At 34.9% G+C, this 21,848-nt stretch overlaps 6 protein-coding genes across 6 annotated transcripts; 3 read left to right on the top strand and 3 right to left on the bottom strand.

The window, feature by feature from the left end:
• The first annotated feature begins 746 nt into the window (after positions 1-746).
• On the top strand, positions 747-4,296 carry LOC108830154 (BRASSINOSTEROID INSENSITIVE 1-associated receptor kinase 1). Its single transcript, XM_056992589.1, has 10 exons — positions 747-1,105; positions 1,263-1,395; positions 1,479-1,550; positions 1,627-1,770; positions 1,890-1,961; positions 2,067-2,138; positions 2,220-2,296; positions 2,383-2,856; positions 3,311-3,705; positions 3,791-4,296. Exons 1-10 carry the CDS (start codon positions 1,033-1,035, stop codon positions 4,112-4,114), a joined length of 1,836 nt encoding a protein of 611 aa, XP_056848569.1. The 5' UTR covers positions 747-1,032; the 3' UTR covers positions 4,115-4,296.
• On the bottom strand, positions 4,133-6,459 carry LOC108830155 (peroxidase 47). Its single transcript, XM_018603755.2, has 4 exons — positions 6,128-6,459; positions 5,860-6,048; positions 5,607-5,769; positions 4,133-4,931 (listed from the first exon to the last, which is right to left on the bottom strand). The coding sequence occupies exons 1-4, from the start codon at positions 6,380-6,382 to the stop codon at positions 4,552-4,554; spliced, it is 987 nt and encodes a 328-aa protein (XP_018459257.1). The 5' UTR covers positions 6,383-6,459; the 3' UTR covers positions 4,133-4,551.
• A 4,517-nt stretch (positions 6,460-10,976) lies between these two features.
• Positions 10,977-13,531, top strand: LOC108830151 (protein CYPRO4). Its single transcript, XM_018603751.2, has 2 exons — positions 10,977-12,760; positions 13,064-13,531. The coding sequence occupies exons 1-2, from the start codon at positions 11,129-11,131 to the stop codon at positions 13,343-13,345; spliced, it is 1,914 nt and encodes a 637-aa protein (XP_018459253.2). The 5' UTR covers positions 10,977-11,128; the 3' UTR covers positions 13,346-13,531.
• Positions 13,532-13,647: 116 nt separating this feature from the next.
• On the bottom strand, positions 13,648-16,004 carry LOC108830152 (uncharacterized). Its single transcript, XM_018603752.2, has 7 exons — positions 15,647-16,004; positions 15,464-15,552; positions 15,246-15,384; positions 14,740-14,841; positions 14,486-14,608; positions 14,128-14,387; positions 13,648-14,031 (listed from the first exon to the last, which is right to left on the bottom strand). The coding sequence occupies exons 1-7, from the start codon at positions 15,828-15,830 to the stop codon at positions 13,915-13,917; spliced, it is 1,014 nt and encodes a 337-aa protein (XP_018459254.1). The 5' UTR covers positions 15,831-16,004; the 3' UTR covers positions 13,648-13,914.
• A 356-nt stretch (positions 16,005-16,360) lies between these two features.
• Positions 16,361-17,125, bottom strand: LOC108830149 (non-specific lipid-transfer protein 11-like). The gene is made up of 2 exons (XM_018603750.2): positions 16,725-17,125; positions 16,361-16,525 (listed from the first exon to the last, which is right to left on the bottom strand). Exons 1-2 carry the CDS (start codon positions 17,072-17,074, stop codon positions 16,516-16,518), a joined length of 360 nt encoding a protein of 119 aa, XP_018459252.1. The 5' UTR covers positions 17,075-17,125; the 3' UTR covers positions 16,361-16,515.
• Positions 17,126-18,236: 1,111 nt separating this feature from the next.
• On the top strand, positions 18,237-20,053 carry LOC108830143 (F-box/kelch-repeat protein At2g22030-like). The gene is made up of 2 exons (XM_018603745.2): positions 18,237-18,387; positions 18,468-20,053. The coding sequence occupies exon 2, from the start codon at positions 18,523-18,525 to the stop codon at positions 19,864-19,866; it is 1,344 nt and encodes a 447-aa protein (XP_018459247.2). The 5' UTR covers positions 18,237-18,387; positions 18,468-18,522; the 3' UTR covers positions 19,867-20,053.
• Positions 20,054-21,848: the final 1,795 nt, after the last annotated feature.

Raw genomic sequence — 21,848 nt, 5'->3', positions numbered from 1 at the left:
ATTTTTAAATCGATTTTATTTATATTTTAGTTACAAAAAGATACAAAATAGATATTTGAAACCAAAACAAACTAATTTTACTTATGTTTTGGTTACAAAGTAGGTACAAATCAGATATTTTTAACCCGAAGAACCGATTGGAATCCGAACCCGAAAGTACATTGGGTTGTACCGGTTCTTTGAAGATTTACTAACCCCGACCCGAACCCGATAGAACCCGAACCGGTTCCGAACCGAACTTTCAAATAATCCGAATATGGCTGATTTTGATAAATCCGAAAAACCAAAACCCGATTGGATAAAACCGAAACCCGATTGGAACCCCGAATTTCCATGCCTAATCCAAATAGCTGGACTGGTTTTATCTAGAGCCCACAAAACAAAAAGAGCCTCTAGAAACTGAGCTGGGCCGATTTGGACTCACCTTCTAGACACATGTCTTTGAACAACAAAAAACGAATGGTATCTTTGAACAGAAAAAAAAACGAATGGTATGGTATCACACCATTTCACCATCATGCTTTTTATCATCATATGAGAACATAACCAACATCATCCCCAGTTGAAGGCGTGCGCGTTTGACTTTGACCAACTAAAAGGAGCTTGAAATGCTCCACGTCATCATAACTTTTGTCGTTTTCCTCGTTTTTTCATTAAATGTCATTTTTTAATTTCACTGTACCAACTCAGACAAGTATAAAACTCTTTGGCTTTTGTCTTTCACATTTACTTTGTCTTGTTGTAATAATCCTCTTTTTTTTCTTTTTTCAATATTCGTTCTTCTTCCGATAACTTGTTTCCATCATTTTCTTTCTTTCGTTTTCTCTCAATCTTACTTCTTCTCCGGTTTAGTAGTCAACGGTCAGCGATCTCGGCGTTTGCAAATCGGAAAAAAATATAGCTCAGACTCAGAGTCTTTGGATATCGATTTTAGGGGTCTTCTCTTCGAATTAAAAAAAAAAAGTCAACGGTCGAATTCGAGAGATCCTATGAAGGAGAGTTCTAGGGTTCGTTTTTAATCTGTGAGGAAAAATGATGAAACCAAGCTTCTTATGGCTGATTCTGGTTTTCGATTTGGTTCTCAGAATATCTGGCAACGCCGAAGGTCTGCTTCGATTAGTTTTTATTGTTTTTTATTATTTTTCATCAAGGGGTGGTTCCTTTGTTCTTGCTTAAAGGAAGCTCCTTTTGCACCGTTGACTTGAGTTATGTTGTGTAATTAGAAAGTGTTTTGATTCGTTCTTTGGTTAAAAAAACCGTAGGTGATGCTTTGAGTGCACTGAAGAACAGTTTAGCAGACCCAAACAAGGTGCTACAGAGCTGGGACGCTACTCTTGTTACTCCCTGTACATGGTTTCATGTTACTTGCAATACTGACAATAGCGTTACACGTGTGTAAGTTTCTTTTCTTTCTCTCTGTGCCACCAACAAATGATTCGGATTTTTACTAAAAAAAAAAAGAAATGTGTTTTGCTCAGGGACCTTGGGAATGCGAATCTATCTGGTCAGCTAGTAATGCAGCTTGGTCAGCTCCCAAACTTGCAGTACTTGTAAGTTCATCTCTCTTCTTAAACATGATATCTATTATAGATGTTGATATGGAAGAAAGTGTAATGAATGACACAGGGAGCTTTATAGCAATAACATTACTGGGACAATACCAGAGCAGCTTGGCAATTTGACGGAATTGGTGAGCTTGGATCTTTACTTGAACAATCTAAGTGGTCCCATCCCTAAATCTCTTGGCCGACTTCAGAAACTACGTTTCTTGTATGCAACCCCTCACTCTTCCCTTGCAACCTTTTTTTATTTTTATAAAGCAGCCTAACCAATTTATCTTTAGTTTCCTTGATATCTTAATGTAATGGTCTTTTGCTATTGGTGTTTAGGCGTCTTAACAACAACAGTTTATCTGGCGAAATCCCAAGGTCTTTGACTGTTGTCTTGTCGCTGCAAGTTCTGTAAGTGTAACTTTTGTCTCTCTCCCTAATACCTTCCTTTGTGTTCATGTTACTTATCATTGTTTGGTATTAAGTCAGATTATTATATCATCCTTTGTAATGCAGTGATCTCTCAAACAATCCTCTCACTGGAGATATTCCTGTTAATGGTTCCTTTTCACTCTTCACACCTATCAGGTTTTGCCTTCTTTCTCCTAGTCTGAACCTTTGTGGGCATGTCAGAATGAATTGTTTAATTATTTGAAAGTTTATCTGCAGTTTTGCCAATACCAATTTGACTCCCCTTCCTGCATCTCCGCCGCCTCCTATCTCTCCTACACCACCATCACCTGGAGGTTCTTCGTCTACTTATTAAGAAAAACATATAAAGACTTAAGTGTTGTGTATTAAGAAAGGAGCTTGTTCATATCATTACTTGCAGGGAGTAACAGAATCACTGGAGCAATTGCTGGAGGAGTTGCTGCAGGCGCTGCACTTCTCTTTGCTGTTCCTGCCATTGCACTTGCTTTGTGGCGTAGGAAAAAGCCACAAGACCACTTCTTTGATGTCCCAGCTGAAGAGGACCCAGAGGTTCATTTGGGACAACTCAAGAGGTTTTCATTGCGTGAACTACAAGTTGCTTCGGATAATTTCAGCAACAGGAACATATTGGGTAGAGGTGGTTTTGGTAAAGTGTATAAAGGAAGGTTAGCTGATAGTACTTTAGTGGCGATTAAAAGACTGAAAGAGGAGCGTACTCAAGGTGGTGAACTTCAGTTCCAGACCGAGGTTGAGATGATCAGCATGGCTGTTCATAGGAACTTGCTTCGGCTTCGTGGTTTTTGCATGACTCCAACAGAGAGACTTCTTGTTTATCCTTACATGGCTAATGGAAGTGTTGCATCCTGTTTACGAGGTATCTCTCTCATCTTGTTGCTTATTCCTTGTCCTCCCAAATCATTTTGTAACAATTTTAAAAGCTGACAAGAAAAATAGTAAGAATTTTTAATTAAAAAGGTGTATTCAATTTGAAATTTGAAGTAATTTGATTTTTAATAAGTTTTTAAATAAATTTTAAGTGAATTTGACAATTTAGTCTGATTTTTTTGTTAAACCACTCTCGAATCTTATCTAAAACCACGAGATTTGGATTTTTATTTTTATTACTAAGAAATTTCTTTCCAAACATTTTAGAAACACTTAAAACACTAACAAAATTTACAACTAAAATTTCGTTTCATAACAGTAGATTTCTAAATATTTTATGAAGTATGTCACCTCAATTTTGGAAGCTTATGTTTATATAAATTACTTATTAAAATTTGGGGATCTATCTGTTAGTAATGTTGTATTCTTATTCTTCTCCTTAGACCGTCCAGAGTCTCAGCCACCACTTGATTGGCCAAAGAGACAGGGCATTGCATTGGGATCAGCAAGAGGCCTTGCATATCTACATGACCATTGTGACCCAAAGATCATTCACCGAGATGTGAAAGCGGCAAATATACTGTTGGACGAAGACTTTGAAGCCGTGGTCGGAGATTTTGGACTTGCAAAACTCATGGACTACAAAGACACGCATGTGACAACCGCGGTGCGTGGTACCATCGGTCATATAGCACCTGAGTATCTCTCTACTGGTAAATCGTCAGAGAAAACAGATGTGTTTGGTTACGGAGTCATGCTTCTTGAGCTCATTACTGGACAGAGAGCTTTCGATCTTGCGCGTCTTGCCAATGACGATGATGTCATGTTACTAGACTGGGTATGTATTGTGTTTCCCACTTTTATGGTTTCTTCTATTTTGTGTTTAGCTATTAATGTTTTGTTTGGTACCATTCATTCAACAGGTGAAAGGGTTGTTGAAAGAGAAGAAGCTGGAAGCGCTAGTAGATGTTGATCTTCAGGGTAACTACATAGACGAAGAAGTGGAGAAGCTAATCCAAGTGGCTCTCCTCTGCACTCAGAGCTCACCAATGGAAAGACCCAAAATGTCTGAAGTTGTGAGAATGCTTGAAGGAGATGGTTTAGCTGAGAGATGGGAAGAGTGGCAAAAGGAAGAAGTGTTCAGACAAGATTTCAATTACCAAAACTATAATCAACCAAACACTTCCTGGCTCATTGGTGATTCCGCTTCCCACATAGAAAACGATTATCCTTCGGGTCCAAGATAAAGATTCGTGTAACACGAATGTCTTTATTTTTCTTCTTATGTATTTATTAAGGGTTTAGTTTATGCTGATCCATATTATTGAGTTCCAAGTGCAGTACATGTATGAAGAAGATTCAGGTTGGGTTTGTAAGTTATAAAGGGATTTGAATATTTGAAAGCTAAAAACTGAACAAGTTTATAATCTCTGGTCACCATGTCTCTCCCAAAGTCTAATAAGTGTGAGCTCTAATAAGGAAACACACTCGCTATATACATAGACAAACGTCAGACGTTTTTATTAGATACACAAACAATAAGTAGTACACAACAGCATAAAACGAACACCAAGTTTTTACATGGTGCACAAGTGATTCGTCATGAATCATATCATAGAGATACATATAATAACCAATGGTGGGAGCACTGGTACAGATAATCATAAATATATTTGGGACATGCTTAGTTAAGACAGCGACAATGTTTACGGACGTCACCTTGAGAGCTATTTTTGACATTGAGCTTGCTCATTTTGCGCATGGCCTTTTGGAAATCAAAGAAAAACTTGGATTGGTTAAAGGCATAGCCAATAACAAGATTCCTGGTCACTGGAGTGTTGAATAAGGTTTGGTCTGAAAAGAGGACTCCTGAATTCATCTGTAGCGCATTGAAATAAGCATTGTCGAAATCGTTGCGTGTGGCATCAAGTGGTTGCTCTGCATTGTCACCGGCACTGCAAGTTTTAGAGAGAGTGTTTGCAAAAGAAGAGTCCACCGAAGAATCTGGGGTCATAAGTCTAGCCTTGAAGGATGAGCATCGTGCAACTCCAAGGGTATGAGCTCCTATATATAGTTCAAAACTTAAGTTAACAAATTGCTTTGGAGCATTCACATTCTTGATAAACCTATACATATATTATTGTATGGATTTCATTCTAAGTGATGTAAAGTATCTTAATATTACTAAAGAAGAGTTACGAAAGAGAAATATGAATAACTCTCTACTACCTATTGGCCAATGAAATAATTAATTAGTAACAAAAATAATTAACTAATATATATGTGAATAAGAAGATGTTTTTCAATCCGTAAAGCAATAACGAGTTTCTAGCAAACATGATTTTAAGATTTTGAAATTGTGTTTTGGAAATTTTCATTAGTTAATACTGTATTTTTCATTTATATTTTCCTAAAATACCACCAGGATTCTAATAACACCACAAATCTATTTGTGACAATCCGTCATGTGGGAACTACCCGCCCCATGGATCTTGACACAGTTCTGCAGTTCTGTAGGTTATTGATGTGTATCGCATCCTCCGAACCAAAAACATTTCCCTTGTTGAATAACTTTTGTTACAAAATACAAAAATAAATAAAAATTAAATTATTATCAAAATATTAGTGTTTTTATCATTTAAAACTTGATGTAGGTATTTTTGCCATTGGAAGTGCTCTAATACGTTAAATATGTATACATTGAATGAAACCCAAGAGTGTTGTAAATAAACAACTTACCAGAGAGAGCAACAACATCCTTCGGACTGAACCCACGTCGGCCAAAAGCCTGAATGAGTTGAGAGGCATTTAAAGAAGGCGGAAGAAGATTTTTTGTATCTTCTATCTTGGATCTTTTACCATCAAATCTTCCTTTAGATATTTGATAATATGGACCACCAGCCTAATAAACAAACACATTTACTAATTCTTTTTAAAAGTATATAAATCATCATCTATATCATCATCATATGATTTATCTTGATCAGCTTACCCAAAAAACAGCATCTCTAGCAGCCATGGCAAGTATGTCTGCGCAAGATACAACTCCTGGACAACTATTCTCGATTTCTTGTTTTGTATTATCTATGATCTCGTAGCCACGTAGACTCAGATTCCCAGGCGAATCCTTTTCTGCAGTGTTGTCATTTGTTGAATCTAGCAGAATCGAAGCGTCACATCCCTTAATAGAACAAACGAATAAGTTAGTTTTCAAATTAAGCTTCTATTCTTCTATATACAATGTACGTAGAGAACGTTACCTCAACGAAACAGTCGTGGAAGAACATACGGATAAGACCTGCGGCTAAAGTGGGATCGGCTTGAAGAGCATTGTTAACACTATTCTTCACAATCTGCTCTGCGGTAGGACAGCTCTTCATGTAGTAGTTCTTACTTAAGCCCCTCACGTTAGAAGAAAGTCCAACGGTTGCATGCATAAGCATAATAACGCTTAATAATTTTTTCATAACCATCTTATTATCTCTCATGTAAATAACCTCCTTATATATATACATATATTTTGATAACTGTGGGAATTCGGCAACCGAAGTCAACCGACTAATCCTACGAGGCCCCTAGCAACCATTTATTCTTAACATTTAAGGCAGCCTCAGCGGAGATTGGACTGTGGGTTCGCTATATTAGAGTTATCCTCAAGTTATATATATACATATATATATGTATATAATATTTATATATTCTGTCTCAAAGCCTTTTTATTATGATATTCAATCATAAGCTTGTGTATATAATATCACTTACCATTTTTATGGAGTATGAATTGACACTAACCAAATTCTAAAGATTCTGAATTTTATTCTGGTGATGACACGTGACTATATTTAAAGGTTGTAATATTTCTTAATTAATATATAAGTGATATTTTATTAATGATTGCTAAACGTCAACAGTTATTGAGTTCCACAAACACAATATCCGCGGATGGTAATAAGAAGATCAATCAACCCATTACATACGCCTTATATTGGAGTGGTTGGATTGGAACATGGAAGTATGGAACATATATATAAAGCCAAATTTTATAACTTAAGCATTGGGCCCATGATGGAATTGTGGTCTATTGTGCATTCGTGTTAGATATCACTCTATCTTCTATCGACTGATCCATTCAGCCACAAGAAAAACGCACTTATTGCCTACACAGTGGTTTTGGACTTAACTGATTCGTCTTAATGGCTGGCCTAATGTGCATGTCGTTGCATGAAAAGTGGCACGTTGTATTGACACACTAGCTAGACCATATCTTTCCTTTCCCAAAACTGGAATTCACTTTTGTCCACAAAATAAACTATTATTAATAAATAGTTTAATGCCACATATAAATCAAGCTTTTTAATAAATAGTTTAATCTATCTATCTATACTATTATTTATGAAGTGATTTTGCTTACTTGTCATATTCTCCATGATTTTAGCTAATTTTGCTTATTTGTCATATTTTTATTAAGTTTAAGATAAATTATCATTGATTTATTATTTGTTTTTAGCTGAGTCACTAATTAATTAATTTAAAAAAAAATAACCTTGATGAATCTTGTATATAAATAAACAAATTTTATTTTATTAATATTAAATTTATATGTTATATTAGCTTTTCTTATTTTTCATATTTTTATCAGGTTTTAGACTACTATTATTTATGAAGTGATTTTGCTTACTTGTCATATTCTCCATGATTTTAGCTAATTTTGCTTATTTGTCATATTTTTATTAAGTTTAAGATAAATTATCATTGATTTATTATTTGTTTTTAGATGAGTCACTAATTAATTAATTTAAAAAAATAGCCTTGATGAATCTTGTATATAAATAAACAAATTTTATTTTATTAATATTAAATTTATATGTTATATTAGCTTTTCTTATTTTTCATATTTTATCAGGTTTTAGACTTTTAACTAGGTTATTGATTTATTATTAGTTTCTAACTATTCACTAATTTATTAATTTAAATAATACCTTACTGAATTTATATATAAATAAAAACGAACTTTATTTTAATGATATAAAGTTTATATGTTATATGCTATATTAAATAATTGATTACAAAATAATATTATAGAATTATAAAAAAGAAGATAATTCTTGTTTATATATATATATAAAAAGTATATTGTGTGCTTATTTAAAAATAATATTTTTTAAAAAATTAAAATATTAAGATACAAAACAATTTATAATTAAATATTAGTCAACCAAAAAATATAAATATATTTTCTAAACTATTTCTATGATATGAGTGTTTTAAAAAAACTTAACACGATAATAAGTATATATTTGATAAAAAAATATTTGACATATATAAATATTTTGATGTTTGATTTAACTATTTAAAAACATAAATAATAATTTATTATACTGGTTTTAGATTAATAAGACATAAATAATAAGTATTTATAAGAAATTTATGCCCGCATGTGCGGGCAAATCACCTAGTGCCACATATAAATCAAGCTTAATACACTTAAACACAAGTTTTATTTGAAAACAAAACTTTATATATATATATATATATATATATATATATATATTTTTAAAACGAATATGTAACTCACTACAAATCAGAGAATAATTAAACTAAATTACAAAAGGAGTAACCAACGTAATTAGAGCGTTTGATGCTAAAGGAACATAAACTTAAAAACATGTTGATTTGAGAACTTAAGCAAAAGATGAGTTAACAAAAGATGCAAGGACTAAAGACTACATTTTTTCTCATATAGATCAGATCTAGACAGATAGAGATGTTACTCGGAGAATCGGCTCGTCTGTTCTCCACTTGATCTAGCTTAGATATGTAGACGATAAAAAGAAAAAAAAGAACTCAACCATAAACGAGCCAGATATAGATTAGATTCCATTATTGTCCTTTTAAGATCTGATTATGCCTATTGTCTTCAATATAAGTTGTCCACCAAAAGGTCCAAAACTAATTGCGGTGTTGAGTTTATGAGATACACAAAATTAAGAAGTGAACTCAGAGGTGCAATGTATTACTGAAGTCAACTCAAATATACAAAAGTAAAACGAGAAAGCGAGATATGTTGCTTGCATTAGCTATAGCAACATCAATAGAAATTGACAGGAGAAGTTGGTTGGCATTTTGAATGTATGTCGATTTCACTTTGAAATTGAGTGTTTTGTCGCTGAATTTTTAGTGCTACATTGTCCACTCCCTTATCCGGTATGGACAAGAACAGTTGAGCATAGTTATTTTATATTTGCTAAATCTAGAAAATATTATTGGCGTAATGTACACTTCTAAAGAAAAGGATCAACATTCGAAATTGTATATCTTTTTCACTATTTTTAAAAACTAATTTGAGTATTAATATAGATGGAACCGATATGGTTTTACTTTTAAGGTTATAGAGTTTGTTACAAATTTGCTCGTAGCAAAAAAAAAGATTGTTATAAAATTTTTGTTGGAAACCATAAAAAAAAATACAGCATTGCACTTCAAAGAAAGCCTAATTATACATTTTCCTCAATTAGTATTTAGAGTATATATAGATCACTAGAACATCGATTATAGTTTATAAAACACTTAAATTTCCCTTCATTTTCAAATGATAATGAAAGTTTTTTAAAAAAATATATATCCTAAAATTAAATAAAAGTCCTTATGTAATAAGATTAAGTGTAGATTTTTATTCCATGAATATTTTGGATGTATGTAAGGTATATAATCCAATAAAATCAGATCTATACTATTAAAGCAAGATCTATAGTATTCATTCTTCTTTTTTACTTCAGAATACAAGAACTGAACAACTGCATTGTTCCTACTAAACGTTTTGTGTCTTTAAAAAAATGTTTTTCAGCTATCTGATTGGCATAAACTCATATATGTATTTCATGAGATTTCTCAATGGGATTGTATAATGCAGGTCCAAATGTATGGTACCTAGATATAATTCACATCAAAAATGAATTTAAACATCATAATCTCAAATATTCTTCACACTGATCAAGCTCATATAAAACACAACAATGACATCTTTTACAACACAGGCATTGAGTTGAAAAGTTTCAATCAACAAAAATTCGGTTAGGAAAACAAGTACCAAATAAAGTAGACCTGTCTGAGGTGAGTGGATCAAGAAACCTGCAGCCAGAGCAGACACCAAGCCAATATGCTAGCGTACCCAGGCAGTGCATACCATATGCATTTGTGACCCTTCGAAGATTTTAGATCAAAGAGATTCACCACATCTCTAGTTTTACTATACTCAAAGCAGAGGACCAAAGCCAAAAGCATTGCAGGAATATCCTGGAACAAACAAAACAGTTCAAATCCGACAGTCACAAAAACAACATTTCCTGCAGTAAGTGGACATTTGGAAGAAACGAATCTCAAAATATAATAATAAGGGTTTTGATCTGTACCATATCCCCAAGACCAAGCATCATGAAATCTGAGATACTCACACCGCTCAATAGGTTCCTTGGAAACACTATTCTCAATGGCAGTTCCAGTTTCTTTATGATCAACTGCAGTCTAGAAAGATTTAAAATGTTGGTCACTGTATGAACCGGGTTTTAAAAGCTTGCTGGGTATCCGTACGGACACCCTAACGTCAGCACCAAAGAATCTCGATCTCAGAGGAAAAAAATCCAGAAGATGTCGTATACAAAGAGACGCATGAGGAGCATAACACATATCTCGATTATTAGGAAGACAAATAAAAATGGCTGACGAAAGCAACACAAATAGAGATCCCAAGGGTATTCAACACCCAGTGGCCAGAGACGAGACGAGCCATGACACAAGCCACAAGCAGCAACCCTTGTAAACGATATGGAACAGTTCAAAACCAATTTAAATCGGTTAAATAGTTCAAAATGAACAAGGTTGGATTTATTTTTTGGACATGTCTATTTTTAATACTAGATTCAACGTTTGATTCTATTGTTAACCAAGTGAAACATTTTTATTATCCAAACGATGGTTAAGCTTTATACCGGATATAGCTTACAACCCCACCGGTATTTAACGATATCCCCCCCGGTTGTGTAAAACTAAATGATCTATTTGAACAGGCTATCCCCGGTATTTAACAAATACTGCCGATTCGCTACACACTTTACTCACTGGCTGTAGCCGGTTACCTCCAATCCGAGAGAATCTAAAGGGAACAATCGCTTTAAAAGAACCCTAATTATTCAAATTTCGAACTTGCGCTCTTCATTTGAATCTCATATTCTCCATCTCTCTCTACTAATTAGGGTTTTCTCGAGATGGGAGCAGCTCACAGCCACGAAGATCTAGAGATCTGCGAATCAGACGAAGAGGAATACGAAGAGTACGAAGAAGGCAGAGAACAACAAGAAGAAGACGAGTTCGTCGACTCCAGGGACGATACGTTCGCGTCGTCATCTTCCTCTCGTCTCCGCCCCAAACCCCCTTCCTCATCCCTAGACGACGTCGAATCAAAGCTCAGAGCCTTAAAGCTCAAATACCCCTCCTCAACCCAACCACAACCACCTCCCTCCACCCAATCCTCGATTAAGCTTTTCCGCTACATCAACGGAAACACCCCCAAAGCCAAATGGGTCACCGCCGAGAAGTCCACCTCTTACTCCTTCGTCAAAACCTCCCAAGGAGACGACGACGACGACGAGGATGAGGATGATCAAGAAGCCGACTCGGAGAAGGAATGGTGGGTGCTGAAAGTAGGGAGGAGCAAGATCCGTCGAAAGGTCTCCGACGAGATGCAATTGAAATCCTACAGAGACCAGCGCCGTGTCGATTTCGTCGCGAGAGGAGTCTGGGCGCTGAGATTCGCTACCCTCGAAGACTTCGCATCGTTCGCGAGCACTTACAACAGCTGCTTGTTCGAGAACAACCACGGAGTCGAGATGAACGAGGCGAGCAAAGCCAAGATCTTCGGGAAAGACTTCATCGGGTGGGCGAACCCGGAAGCTGCCGACGACTCCATGTGGGAAGACGCCGACGACATACTGCTTCAGAGCCCGGTGAGAGACACGCAGGATCTCACGGAGGCTTTCGAGGAAGCGACGAGCGAAGGGATACATAGTTTAGCTCTAGGCGCGTTGGATAATAGTTTCTTGGTTGGGAGTAACGGTATTCAGGTTTTCAAGAACATGAGGGAAGGGATTCAAGGGAAAGGCGTTTGTGTTAACTTCGAGGGTAGTTACGGTGGGGTCCACTCGGAACCGAGGAAGGCTCTTCTCATGAGAGCTGAGACTAATATGCTGCTAATGAGTCCAATGAGTCAGAACCGAGGGGTGCATCAGCTTGATATCGAGACGGGGAAGGTTATTTCGGAGTGGAAGTTTGAGAAAGATGGGGTTGATATCTCTATGAGTGATATTACTAATGACGGTAAAGGTGCACAGTTGGACCCGTCTGCGTCGACCTTTCTTGGTTTGGATAACAACAGGCTTTGCAGGTGGGATATGCGTGACAGGTACGGGATGGTTCAGGATCTCGCTAGTGCGAATGCTCCGGTGTTGAGCTGGCAACAGGGGCATCAGTTTTCTAGAGGGACGAACTTCCAGTGCTTTGCGACTACTGGTGATGGCTCGATTGTTGTTGGTTCTCTTGATGGGAAGATTAGGCTCTACTCGAGTAATACTATGAGGCAGGCGAAGACGGCTTTCCCTGGACTCGGTGCGCCTGTGACTCATGTGGACGCTACTTACGATGGGAAATGGATTGTTGGTACGACTGATACGTATCTGATTGTTATATGTACCCTTTTCACTGATAAGGCTGGTAAGACGAAGACTGGGTTTGAGGGTCGCATGGGGAATAAGATTGCTGCACCGAGGTTGCTGAAGCTGAGACCTCTCGACGCTCATTTAGCTGGTTCTAACAACAAGTTCCGTAATGCTCAGTTTTCATGGGTAAGCAAAACTCTTGTTGGTGTTTAGATTCGTGTCCCCAGAGTGACGTTATTGCTCTAGATAAACCGCTTCAATATTTGCTTGTTTAGTTCATTGTAATGTGAAAGTCCCCTTACCTGCACACCTAAAACCAGAGCTCTCGTTGTGATTTTTGCCTCTTTTCATTTGAAAGAGTAGGTCTCTTTTTTGCTAGAATGCTTCTCTATAATGCCTTTGCCGTAGCTGGATTTGTGACTATGCAGGTATTTATTTTTCTAATCCATTCTAAGTTTATCATTGGTGGTAAAATTTCGGTGTTTATAGGTGACGGAGGATGGGAAACAAGAGCGTCATGTGGTGGCAACTGTTGGCAAATTCAGTGTGATATGGAACTTTCAGCAAGTGAAGAATGGATCTCATGAATGCTACCATGAGCAGGAAGGGCTGAAGAAATGCTACTGCTACAAGATAGTCCTTCGGAATGAATCCATTGTGGACAGCCGTTTCATGAACGACAACTTTGCAGTCTCTGGCTCGCCTGAAGCGCCTCTGGTCATTGCAACTCCCATGAAAGTCAGCTCTTTCAGCTTATCCAGCAAGCGATGAAGCAAGCAAGTGATTGATTGACTGTTAGTTTTATATAATTCGGATTCTAGTCTGTTTGTAACCATGTGAAATTCCAATGTTCTGGCTCTTAGTACGTTTGTTAGATTTCGAGAAAAGACATGTAGAGATGTTGGTAAACTACTTTGGTGTGACTTTGACTTTTAAGTTGGCCATATTTGGTTTTCATTTCTGTTTTCACTTGAAATAAGCAAATGACATAGAGAAATAAGCAGAAACAAATCTAGTAAAGTACAGCTTACATCTCTATGAGGTAGCATAGCAACCAGCACAATCGAACAAGGTTGGACAAAAACATACTCATGATCCCAATATTAGACTTCGACCATATGGTGTTGTAAGCCCCATGTGTTTCAAAATACAAACAAACGAATTTAAGAAACCACACAAGATAAACATTCTATTCTCGTGTATACAACTGACCAAAAGATGTTAGCATCTTGGTCCGGTAACTTTATCTTTCAAGACTCAGAAAAATGGTAACACAACATGAAATAACCAAAAACTATCTCTCTCCTATCGTCCCATCATACAGTCCTGTCAACAAAGGTTTATTGTCGAGCCGTTATAACACCTGAAACCCATGGAACGATAGTAGGCGCCTTTGGGTGGTTATTTCTGTATGATTCCGAATATCTGTCTTTAAAATTCTCTTTTGGCTGCTCTGCCTGCAATTCACATTGACATAGTTATTATGAGACAAGTTTACATTATGCAACTCTAACTTCAACAATCTGAAATTGGGTAAAGAGGTAACTTCTTACGTATTTGAGCCAACATTCCTGATGTTTATGCTGATAAATATCTGGAGAATAGCAACCAAACTCAGATGGGCAATAAACCCAAATGTTGCATCTCATTTCTCCAGGTCTTGCGCGCTTTGCCTGGTCTAAGCAAGCTTGGCAACAATCAGCTGCACTCTCTTTATGATGTGTAAGTCCCCATCTCACTGCAGCACCACCATAATCTGTGTGAAGCTCTGCATTACATACAGCTGGCACTGGTCTTCCTGCTAATACCTCCTCTGTTAAGTAAAAAAAAAAAGAAAAGATAGATAGCCTCGTGAGCTTTTAGTTCGTTAAAAATACAATTAGTTTCTTGGTTCACTTGATAAAATAGTACCAGGCTCTTCCTCTCCTTCGGGTTTATCATCGTGCACTTCATTGTGAACCTCAGCAGGTAACCAAAGACCAATCTCTTCCGACAGCACATCCCACTCCAACTCCAAAGCTCTTACAAGCATCCCTATATGATAGTTACAGGACAAAAGAGTTCCCCTCTAATTACACTAAACAAAAAATGATCCAGTATCCACAGGGGTTTCATAAAGTGAATCTGTGGTTGTTGTCTATGAGAACTTGAAAACAGCTTCTTACCTGCTTCCTCCTGTATCATGGTGGAATTTACTCCATTTTTCTCTTGAATCAGCTGCTCTTTAGCTTCCTTCAGCTTCTCACTGCGCCACGTTTCTACAGCTTCTGTTCGCCAAATGAAAGATATTAAGGGGGTGACCATGAATGTGTCAAAGGAAAACTATTGCAGCCAGTTTTTAAGATACAGCTGGTTTTCGATGCTTAATTTGCTTGACATGTATTGATAGCTAGCTTATCACTTCCACACAATGGCTCTTTTAATGTGTAAGGTGGAACCAAAACAGATCAACCATATAAAGCATCGAAAAGCAATCAGTATTGATATCTTGAGCTATGTTCCATTCCTACACTGATAACAACGACCACATCTTGCATAGGTTAGGTAATAAGACAAAATCTAGTTAACAAGACACCATCACAAATGTAAGGACTTTATGCTAAAAGACATAGCCTAGCACCAAAAAAATCAAAGATCAATTTATAATGTTAGGATATGAAGAGCACCAAACCTCTGAGAAGGGTAACGTTAGACTTCTCCTCCAACCTTCTCAAACGCTCCAAGATCTCATCGATTAGTTTGCCTTTTACACTAGGAGACAGCTCAACACTTGACTCTGCAATGGCCACCTCATGTTTCATCTTCTTCACCTGTTATGGGTTTTGTACAATCATGAGAAACCAATGCATCTAAATAGAAGTAAAACAGAGTTCACCAATCACCACTAACCAATCTAACAAGCTCAACAGGTTCTTTAGATCTTCGAATCCGAACCGATTCCTCCATTCTCCTAATCTCATCTGCTGTGTACTTAACACCTAAATTAAAAAAAAAAAGACAGAAGCTTTTAGATAGAGAAACTTATCATCAAACAAACAAGGTAAATAAAAAAGAGAGTGTTGCTCTCCTGACCATTGTCGTGATTGGGAAAAATGTGGAGAGAAGAAGCGTAGAGAAAGCGAAGAACAAAGAGAGCGATGAGGATGTTGAAAAGGCAAACGAGCAGAGTGATTCTTTTGTACGAGAGAAGAAGAACTCCTCCTCCTCCTCCTCCTCCGTTGTTGTTGTTGTTGTATTCTCCTCCTCCCCTCGCCATCTCCCACCCCTCTCATACCTCCATACTCCTCTCTCTCTCTATATCTCTCTCTGTAATGAGGAATTCAAGATCTCCTGAAAAGAGTTTTGCTTTTTTTGATCGGAGGATGCTTTGAAGATTACGGTGGAAAAAAGGCAATCGGTGTCTGTCGACGAGAGCAAGACGAGTAAGCTTATGTTATTACCGACAACCACTATTAAATGTTGGGGCCTGTGTAATTAAATACAAAACTTCGCTAATTAACCCAAATATATGAGCAAAAGACATATTTGCCCCCTATTTTTGCTGTTTAGGAACTGGAGATGGGGATCACAGTGTGGTGAAAGGTTGTGTGGTAGAAAAAGCATAGAAGCGTCTTACTTTTGTTCTTTTTTTTTTTTTTTTTGTCACGGAAAGCGTCTTACTTTTGTTCACATGCTATAAAGTAGATACACTACTATACTGTTTTCTGTTAATAGTACTAATCAAAGATAATTAACTTGGCTAATTACTCCTACTTAAAAAATTTAAAACATTTAGACTAGAGAAAATTGTCTAGCATGTATGAATTCCACAGTTTATTTATATGATTACATGTATAAAGTATCCAAACAGTTTTGTTATAATGCTTTTTGCTCTTTCAGGATATGGCCGTTGAATTCCACACTTTATATTATTGCTGCATGGCCGTTGGTAGTCCTTCTTTTCAGTTTATGCTGTTTCAATACAAATAATGAAGGCCAATTAAAGGATTATTATTTATAGAATGAGGCTTATATATATATACTTGACGTGCAACAGCATCAATCTATCATATTTAGAAAATAATCTCATCTCTTTGTTTTTGTATAAACTAAAAGATTTCAGGTGTTTTTCTAATATGATAAATGGATGCTTTTGCAATATACTATATACCTGTTACAGTCCACGCTCTTAGAGAAAGGGACCCCCACACTAACACCGCATTTACCAGGGAGTTGTTTGGCATTGTCATCGTTGAATCCGGATATAGCATTAGCTACACTCTTCAAGCATTGACAAGCTGCTTGTTTATCGGGTTTCCCCGGCGCTGAGGCTTTTAGATTATTAAGCCCGGCGCAACACGGAGGAGGCGGGTTTCCTCCACCTTTTACATAAGACAAACATGGTGCTAAGTACATGGTTATCTGTGAACATTGTATGGCTTCTCCCTCTTGGTACGCAATCACCACTAAAAGTGTAACAACAAGCAGTAACATGGTCTGGTTTTTAGTAATGTTCCTCATTTTCCACTTATGGATGAAAAATTATGTTTGCTTTGTGTTTCTCTTATATATATATGTTGTATAATTTGATCGACTGATTTTATAGGGAGAAGTTTGAAGAAATCTCTACATGTATTTTAAGTGATATAAACTTTTTGTTAAGTCATGTGTTTAGAGTGCGGTGTGGAAGTTGAAAATACAAGATTTGCTTTACGGGAGGATTGTCTTCCGTTTATATTCTGCCAAAAATTCAAAACTACAAGCAATTTTTTTACTTCCAAAGGAACGAGTATGTTACATAATATTGCTTTACATACGCAGCGAATGAAAAAAATATCGAGATTAGAAACCATGTAAATGTCTGTTCCTTCAAATTGTCATTACTATATTATAAACTATAGAGATGAGAGACCCAATGTGTGTATTTTTATTTAATAAAATATCTTTTCTTGAGATTTTACAATTCCATAACTTCAATAAAAATTAAATTTAAATATTAAGTTTTAAATACTTGTTTAACGAAATTTTCAAAATTTAGATACTTATCTATTTTTATATTTTTATATGATATATATTTTAATAGATATATTTTAACTTAATTATCTATTAAATGAGACTTTTTATGCATGTACAGTTTTATGATCATTTATACGAATTTATGATTATGTATATTTTATTATAAAATAGTTTAAAACCATGATCACAAATTTTTTAATATGGTATTTTTAACAGTTGTATTAATTTATTATCATTTGTCAAAATTCAAAATACAATATATAAGAAAAAAATAAAAATACATAATATCATAAAAATCTATAATTAATTTATTTTATTACATAAAATAGAAAAAGATAGAAGATACATAGATTTTTATCTAACAATATTTTAATTTATTTATTTTACTTAATTAGTTTTAATTTATTTTATCTATAATTAATTTACTTTAATTTATTTTAATACATAAAATCAAAAAAAGAAGATAGAAGATACATAGATTGTTATCAAATCTATAATTAATTTAATAAAAAATATAATATATTTTTAGATGCACTAGCCTATGTTTATAAGGATTCTAAAAATCCTTTTAGTTCAAATGTTACAATATTTTTTCAAACAATACATAAGGGATTACTCTTGTTTTAATATCGCTTTTGTGATCGTAGGCTTGTATTCTACATGGGCCAAAGCAATAATCAAGCCTAATAAAGGTTCGTTCATCCTTGCTAGTATGCTGAAGCATCGTCTCCAAAACCCTAAAGAGTTCAGCGCTGCGTTCAAATTTACCATCGCTCCCCCCGCTGCCTTGACCTGATTCGTACATCTCATAATATCTGGTAAACTCATCTTATTTTATATTTTACCTCTAAATTTTTAGTTCAGATCATAGCTACAATAACATACTTGTCTTAATTAGGGTTTCCTTTACCCTTTTTCTTTAATCTCTTCTCCGAACCCTACTGCATAGCTTGATGTCTACCGCAGCCGACAAAAACGCTAAAGTGCCACCCCAAGAAGAAAATCATCAAGCGTCGTTGTCAATGATGTGGTCGTTACTTAAAAGACTCTTCAATGATATCATGAGACGAGCTAAAAACATAATTTACAGAAACCAATATTCTCTGTCTTCAAAAACAAAAAGAAAAAAATCCAAAACAAAAAAGAAGAAAAAGAAAAAAAATTCTCTGTCGTCACTACCAAACGATGTTGTTTTGAAGTGCTTAGCTCGCGTTCCGACTAGCTACGACCGGACCCTGGGTTGTGATTCTTTGTTGTTGTCACTACCAAACGATCTTGTTTTGAACTGCTTAGCTCGGGTCCCGACAAGCCACGACCGGACTCTCGCTTGTGTTTGCAAAAACTTCCAATCTCTTGTGCTTTCAGGTGAGCTTGCGCAGATGCGGTCCTTACTGGCGGCCATGAAAGATGATCCCCTCTTGTGTGTGTTCTATATTGATTCCACTCGTCGTGGCTGGAGGACGTTTCATTGGGTCACTTTCAACTCAAAAGAGAAGAAAACAAGTCCTTGGAAGTCAGTTGATATTTCAACAAATCAAAATATGCGCACTTGTCCCACTTTATCCTTAGGTTCTAAGATCTATTTCATCGGTGGATCGGATTACGATGCAGAGTGTTCATGCGGCTTAGTTATCTTTGATTCCCGGTCTGGCAAGCTGAGTAAGGGTCCTAGCATGAAGGTGGCCCGAAAGGGAGCAGGCGTGGCAGTGGTGGATGGGAAAATATACGTAATAGGAGGGTGCTGGAACGAGATCAACCAGGTTGAGGTTTTTGACCCAAATACTCAAACTTGGGAATTTGGGCCATTAGGTCCCCATGGGAAAATCACATACGAGAAAGTATCCAAGTGGAATGAATTTCGTGAAACAGTGGCCCTAGATGGAAAGGTTTATGGTATGAGCTTTTCTATATATCGTCACACAATCTACGACACAAAAGATGGTACCTGTGAGAATCTTGAGCTATCGCAAGAATATACAGAGAATATAATTAAAGCGTGTGTGATAAACAGTTTGATCTACGGTTTTTACCATGAGTTTGGGTTAATGTGGTATGATACGGAAGGGAAGATATGGAGAAAGGTTAAAGGTTTGTGTTGTGATGCGGTGCCAAATATGGTGGAATGCAATGGGAAACTTGCGTTGCTGTGGGAAGACCGCAACGAGAAGATTTGGTGTTCGATGATCGCTTTGGATAAGGTTGGAGTAGAGATCCATGGAAGGGTCGAGTGGAGTGAGTTCGTGGTTTCTGGTGATGTCGATACTTATGCCTGGTGTTGTCTAGGACTTTCATTATAAATTATAGTTGAATAATATTATTGATGGTGTGAAGAAATATGGTGATTATTTTTGTTACATACCGTGTGAGAATCTTCAGGTTATCAAATGTCTCAACCGAGCAGTCGTGCTTGTGAGGACCACCGATTTGCATTGTAACTTTTAATCATCAATCTATTTTCTTACCGGATGGTGGATGAATATTGATTTGAATTTATGAATATAATCTGGGTGAGGTGAACAAGATGACAAGCTTTTCTTCACTTTGAGAGTCCCCTTGAGTTATGATACATATGATATGAATATAATTGTCACTAGTCTTCTCAATCTACTGTTACTGCATAAAACAATTTTATTATACATTATCATAAAAATTTTGATCTAAAAATAAAATAAAAATATATTTGTGTCATTGCACAAGTCATATTCTATATGTGGATGATACAATTGACAGTTTACAAGACAAAATAAAATTAGTTTGGGGGTTATTTCATTAAATACTTAGTTTGAGGGTTTTAACCCAAAACAAACTTAGTTGAGAGGTTTTAGTATTAAAAATCCTATATTGTAAGTCTTAGTTATTTGAAACTAAAACTGGTTTTGGATATTTGCTTAGTTTAGATGTAAATACAAACTATGTGATTTTCATGGATATAAACATTTATAAAATAATTAAATTATAAGTACTATTAGATATTTTCTCTTGTTTGTTTATAAGTATTAGATTATTTTGCAATTTATATGGATGATAAATAAAAAATTATTAGTATAATTATGTTACTGTCTTAGTTAGATATGTGATTTCTAAATATAATATGTCATATTAACTCAAATATATATTTTTGGTAAATTGAGTTACTTTTATTCTTATAAATTGACCAAAAAGTTTGGTTTATTTTCTTAATTATGTTAAAGTTGAATTACTGTTTTCTGAACTTCAAATAGTTCAGTTCATCCCCTATTTTTAATCAATTTTCAGTTCATCCTCTTATACATATTTGCACTTTAAATTTTTATATATCTGAAATATATGTTGTTTCAGAAAAATAGGAAAAAATATTAAATAAAAGTTGCATTAGTACACATAACTTTTAATATTTTGAAAATTCATGCACATTTATGAATATATAAAATAATCAAATCATAACAATTGGTTGATTTGATATTTCGTATTTTTTTAGTTTGGTAATTCATATTTGCTATATTAGGTTGTATTTTTTTTTTTTGAAATAAATCAAAATATTTTATTAAATTAGACTAAAATAAGAATAACCTTGTTAGTTATATTTTGCTTGGGTTGAATAATATATTTTGTAAGATTGTGTATAATTTGATATACATTGTTTTTGATAAAATTAAAAAATTGAAGTGTTCAGAAATTCATAGGATAGTTACACCAAAAACTCATGTTTTTTCTCCCATCAATTTGCTTATATTCAGTTCAGATCAAGCCATATTAATAAGTTTAATTTTCATTCTAACATTGTTTGAATTGTTTATTCAGTTTTCAGTTAATAACTATAAAAATAAAAAAAATAAAAATGATAATATATGATAATTTTTTGTTGCAAAAAGTAATTAGTTAGTCAAACTAATATTTATCGTAAAAATACTATTTTATCTTCTTTATTAGCCTCACATTTTAAATATGTATCTTGTTTTTAAAATAGTCACATTTGTGAAATGATATTAAATAATCAGTTTATGTGGTTTAAAATTATTTTAATCATTTTATAAAATATAATTATAATAAAATTAGTATTGTATAATGATATCTATATTATTTCCTTTTTCAATTTATTTTGTAAAGTATATCTCAAAGGTTATATATATATTGATTTTTTTGTTTAATAAAAATAAAAAGAATAAAAACTTGTTTTATATAAATCTATATAATTTAATATATATATACACCTTTTTATTGTTTATGTGTTTTTGTAAAAAACGAAATTTAAGTTAAAAACCTATTAAAGTTTTAATAAAAAAAAAGAATTAACAGTAAA

This window comes from Raphanus sativus, chromosome 8 (assembly GCF_000801105.2).
Source record: "Raphanus sativus cultivar WK10039 chromosome 8, ASM80110v3, whole genome shotgun sequence".
Lineage (NCBI taxonomy): Eukaryota > Viridiplantae > Streptophyta > Magnoliopsida > Brassicales > Brassicaceae > Raphanus > Raphanus sativus.
Note: the sequence above shows the minus strand (reverse complement) of the source record. Positions and strands in the feature narration are given on the sequence as shown.

Excerpts from the sequence above, each read along its gene's own strand:
- LOC108830154 (XM_056992589.1), top strand. The coding sequence starts at position 1,033 with ATGATGAAACCAAGCTTCTTATGGCTGATTCTGGTTTTCGATTTGGTT. Across the intron at positions 2,139-2,219 it reads TCACTCTTCACACCTATCAG|TTTTGCCAATACCAATTTGA; the intron begins GTTTTGCCTTCT and ends GTTTATCTGCAG. Across the intron at positions 2,297-2,382 it reads TACACCACCATCACCTGGAG|GGAGTAACAGAATCACTGGA; the intron begins GTTCTTCGTCTA and ends CATTACTTGCAG.
- LOC108830155 (XM_018603755.2), bottom strand. The coding sequence starts at position 6,382 with ATGTATATATATAAGGAGGTTATTTACATGAGAGATAATAAGATGGTT. Across the intron at positions 6,049-6,127 it reads TCCACGACTGTTTCGTTGAG|GGATGTGACGCTTCGATTCT; the intron begins GTAACGTTCTCT and ends TGTTCTATTAAG. Across the intron at positions 5,770-5,859 it reads CTAGAGATGCTGTTTTTTGG|GCTGGTGGTCCATATTATCA; the intron begins GTAAGCTGATCA and ends TTTGTTTATTAG.
- LOC108830151 (XM_018603751.2), top strand. The coding sequence starts at position 11,129 with ATGGGAGCAGCTCACAGCCACGAAGATCTAGAGATCTGCGAATCAGAC. Across the intron at positions 12,761-13,063 it reads GTAATGCTCAGTTTTCATGG|GTGACGGAGGATGGGAAACA; the intron begins GTAAGCAAAACT and ends CGGTGTTTATAG.
- LOC108830152 (XM_018603752.2), bottom strand. The coding sequence starts at position 15,830 with ATGGCGAGGGGAGGAGGAGAATACAACAACAACAACAACGGAGGAGGA. Across the intron at positions 15,553-15,646 it reads TTTTCCCAATCACGACAATG|GTGTTAAGTACACAGCAGAT; the intron begins GTCAGGAGAGCA and ends TTTTTAATTTAG. Across the intron at positions 14,842-15,245 it reads TAACGTTACCCTTCTCAGAG|AAGCTGTAGAAACGTGGCGC; the intron begins GTTTGGTGCTCT and ends TTTGGCGAACAG.
- LOC108830149 (XM_018603750.2), bottom strand. The coding sequence starts at position 17,074 with ATGAGGAACATTACTAAAAACCAGACCATGTTACTGCTTGTTGTTACA.
- LOC108830143 (XM_018603745.2), top strand. The coding sequence starts at position 18,523 with ATGTCTACCGCAGCCGACAAAAACGCTAAAGTGCCACCCCAAGAAGAA.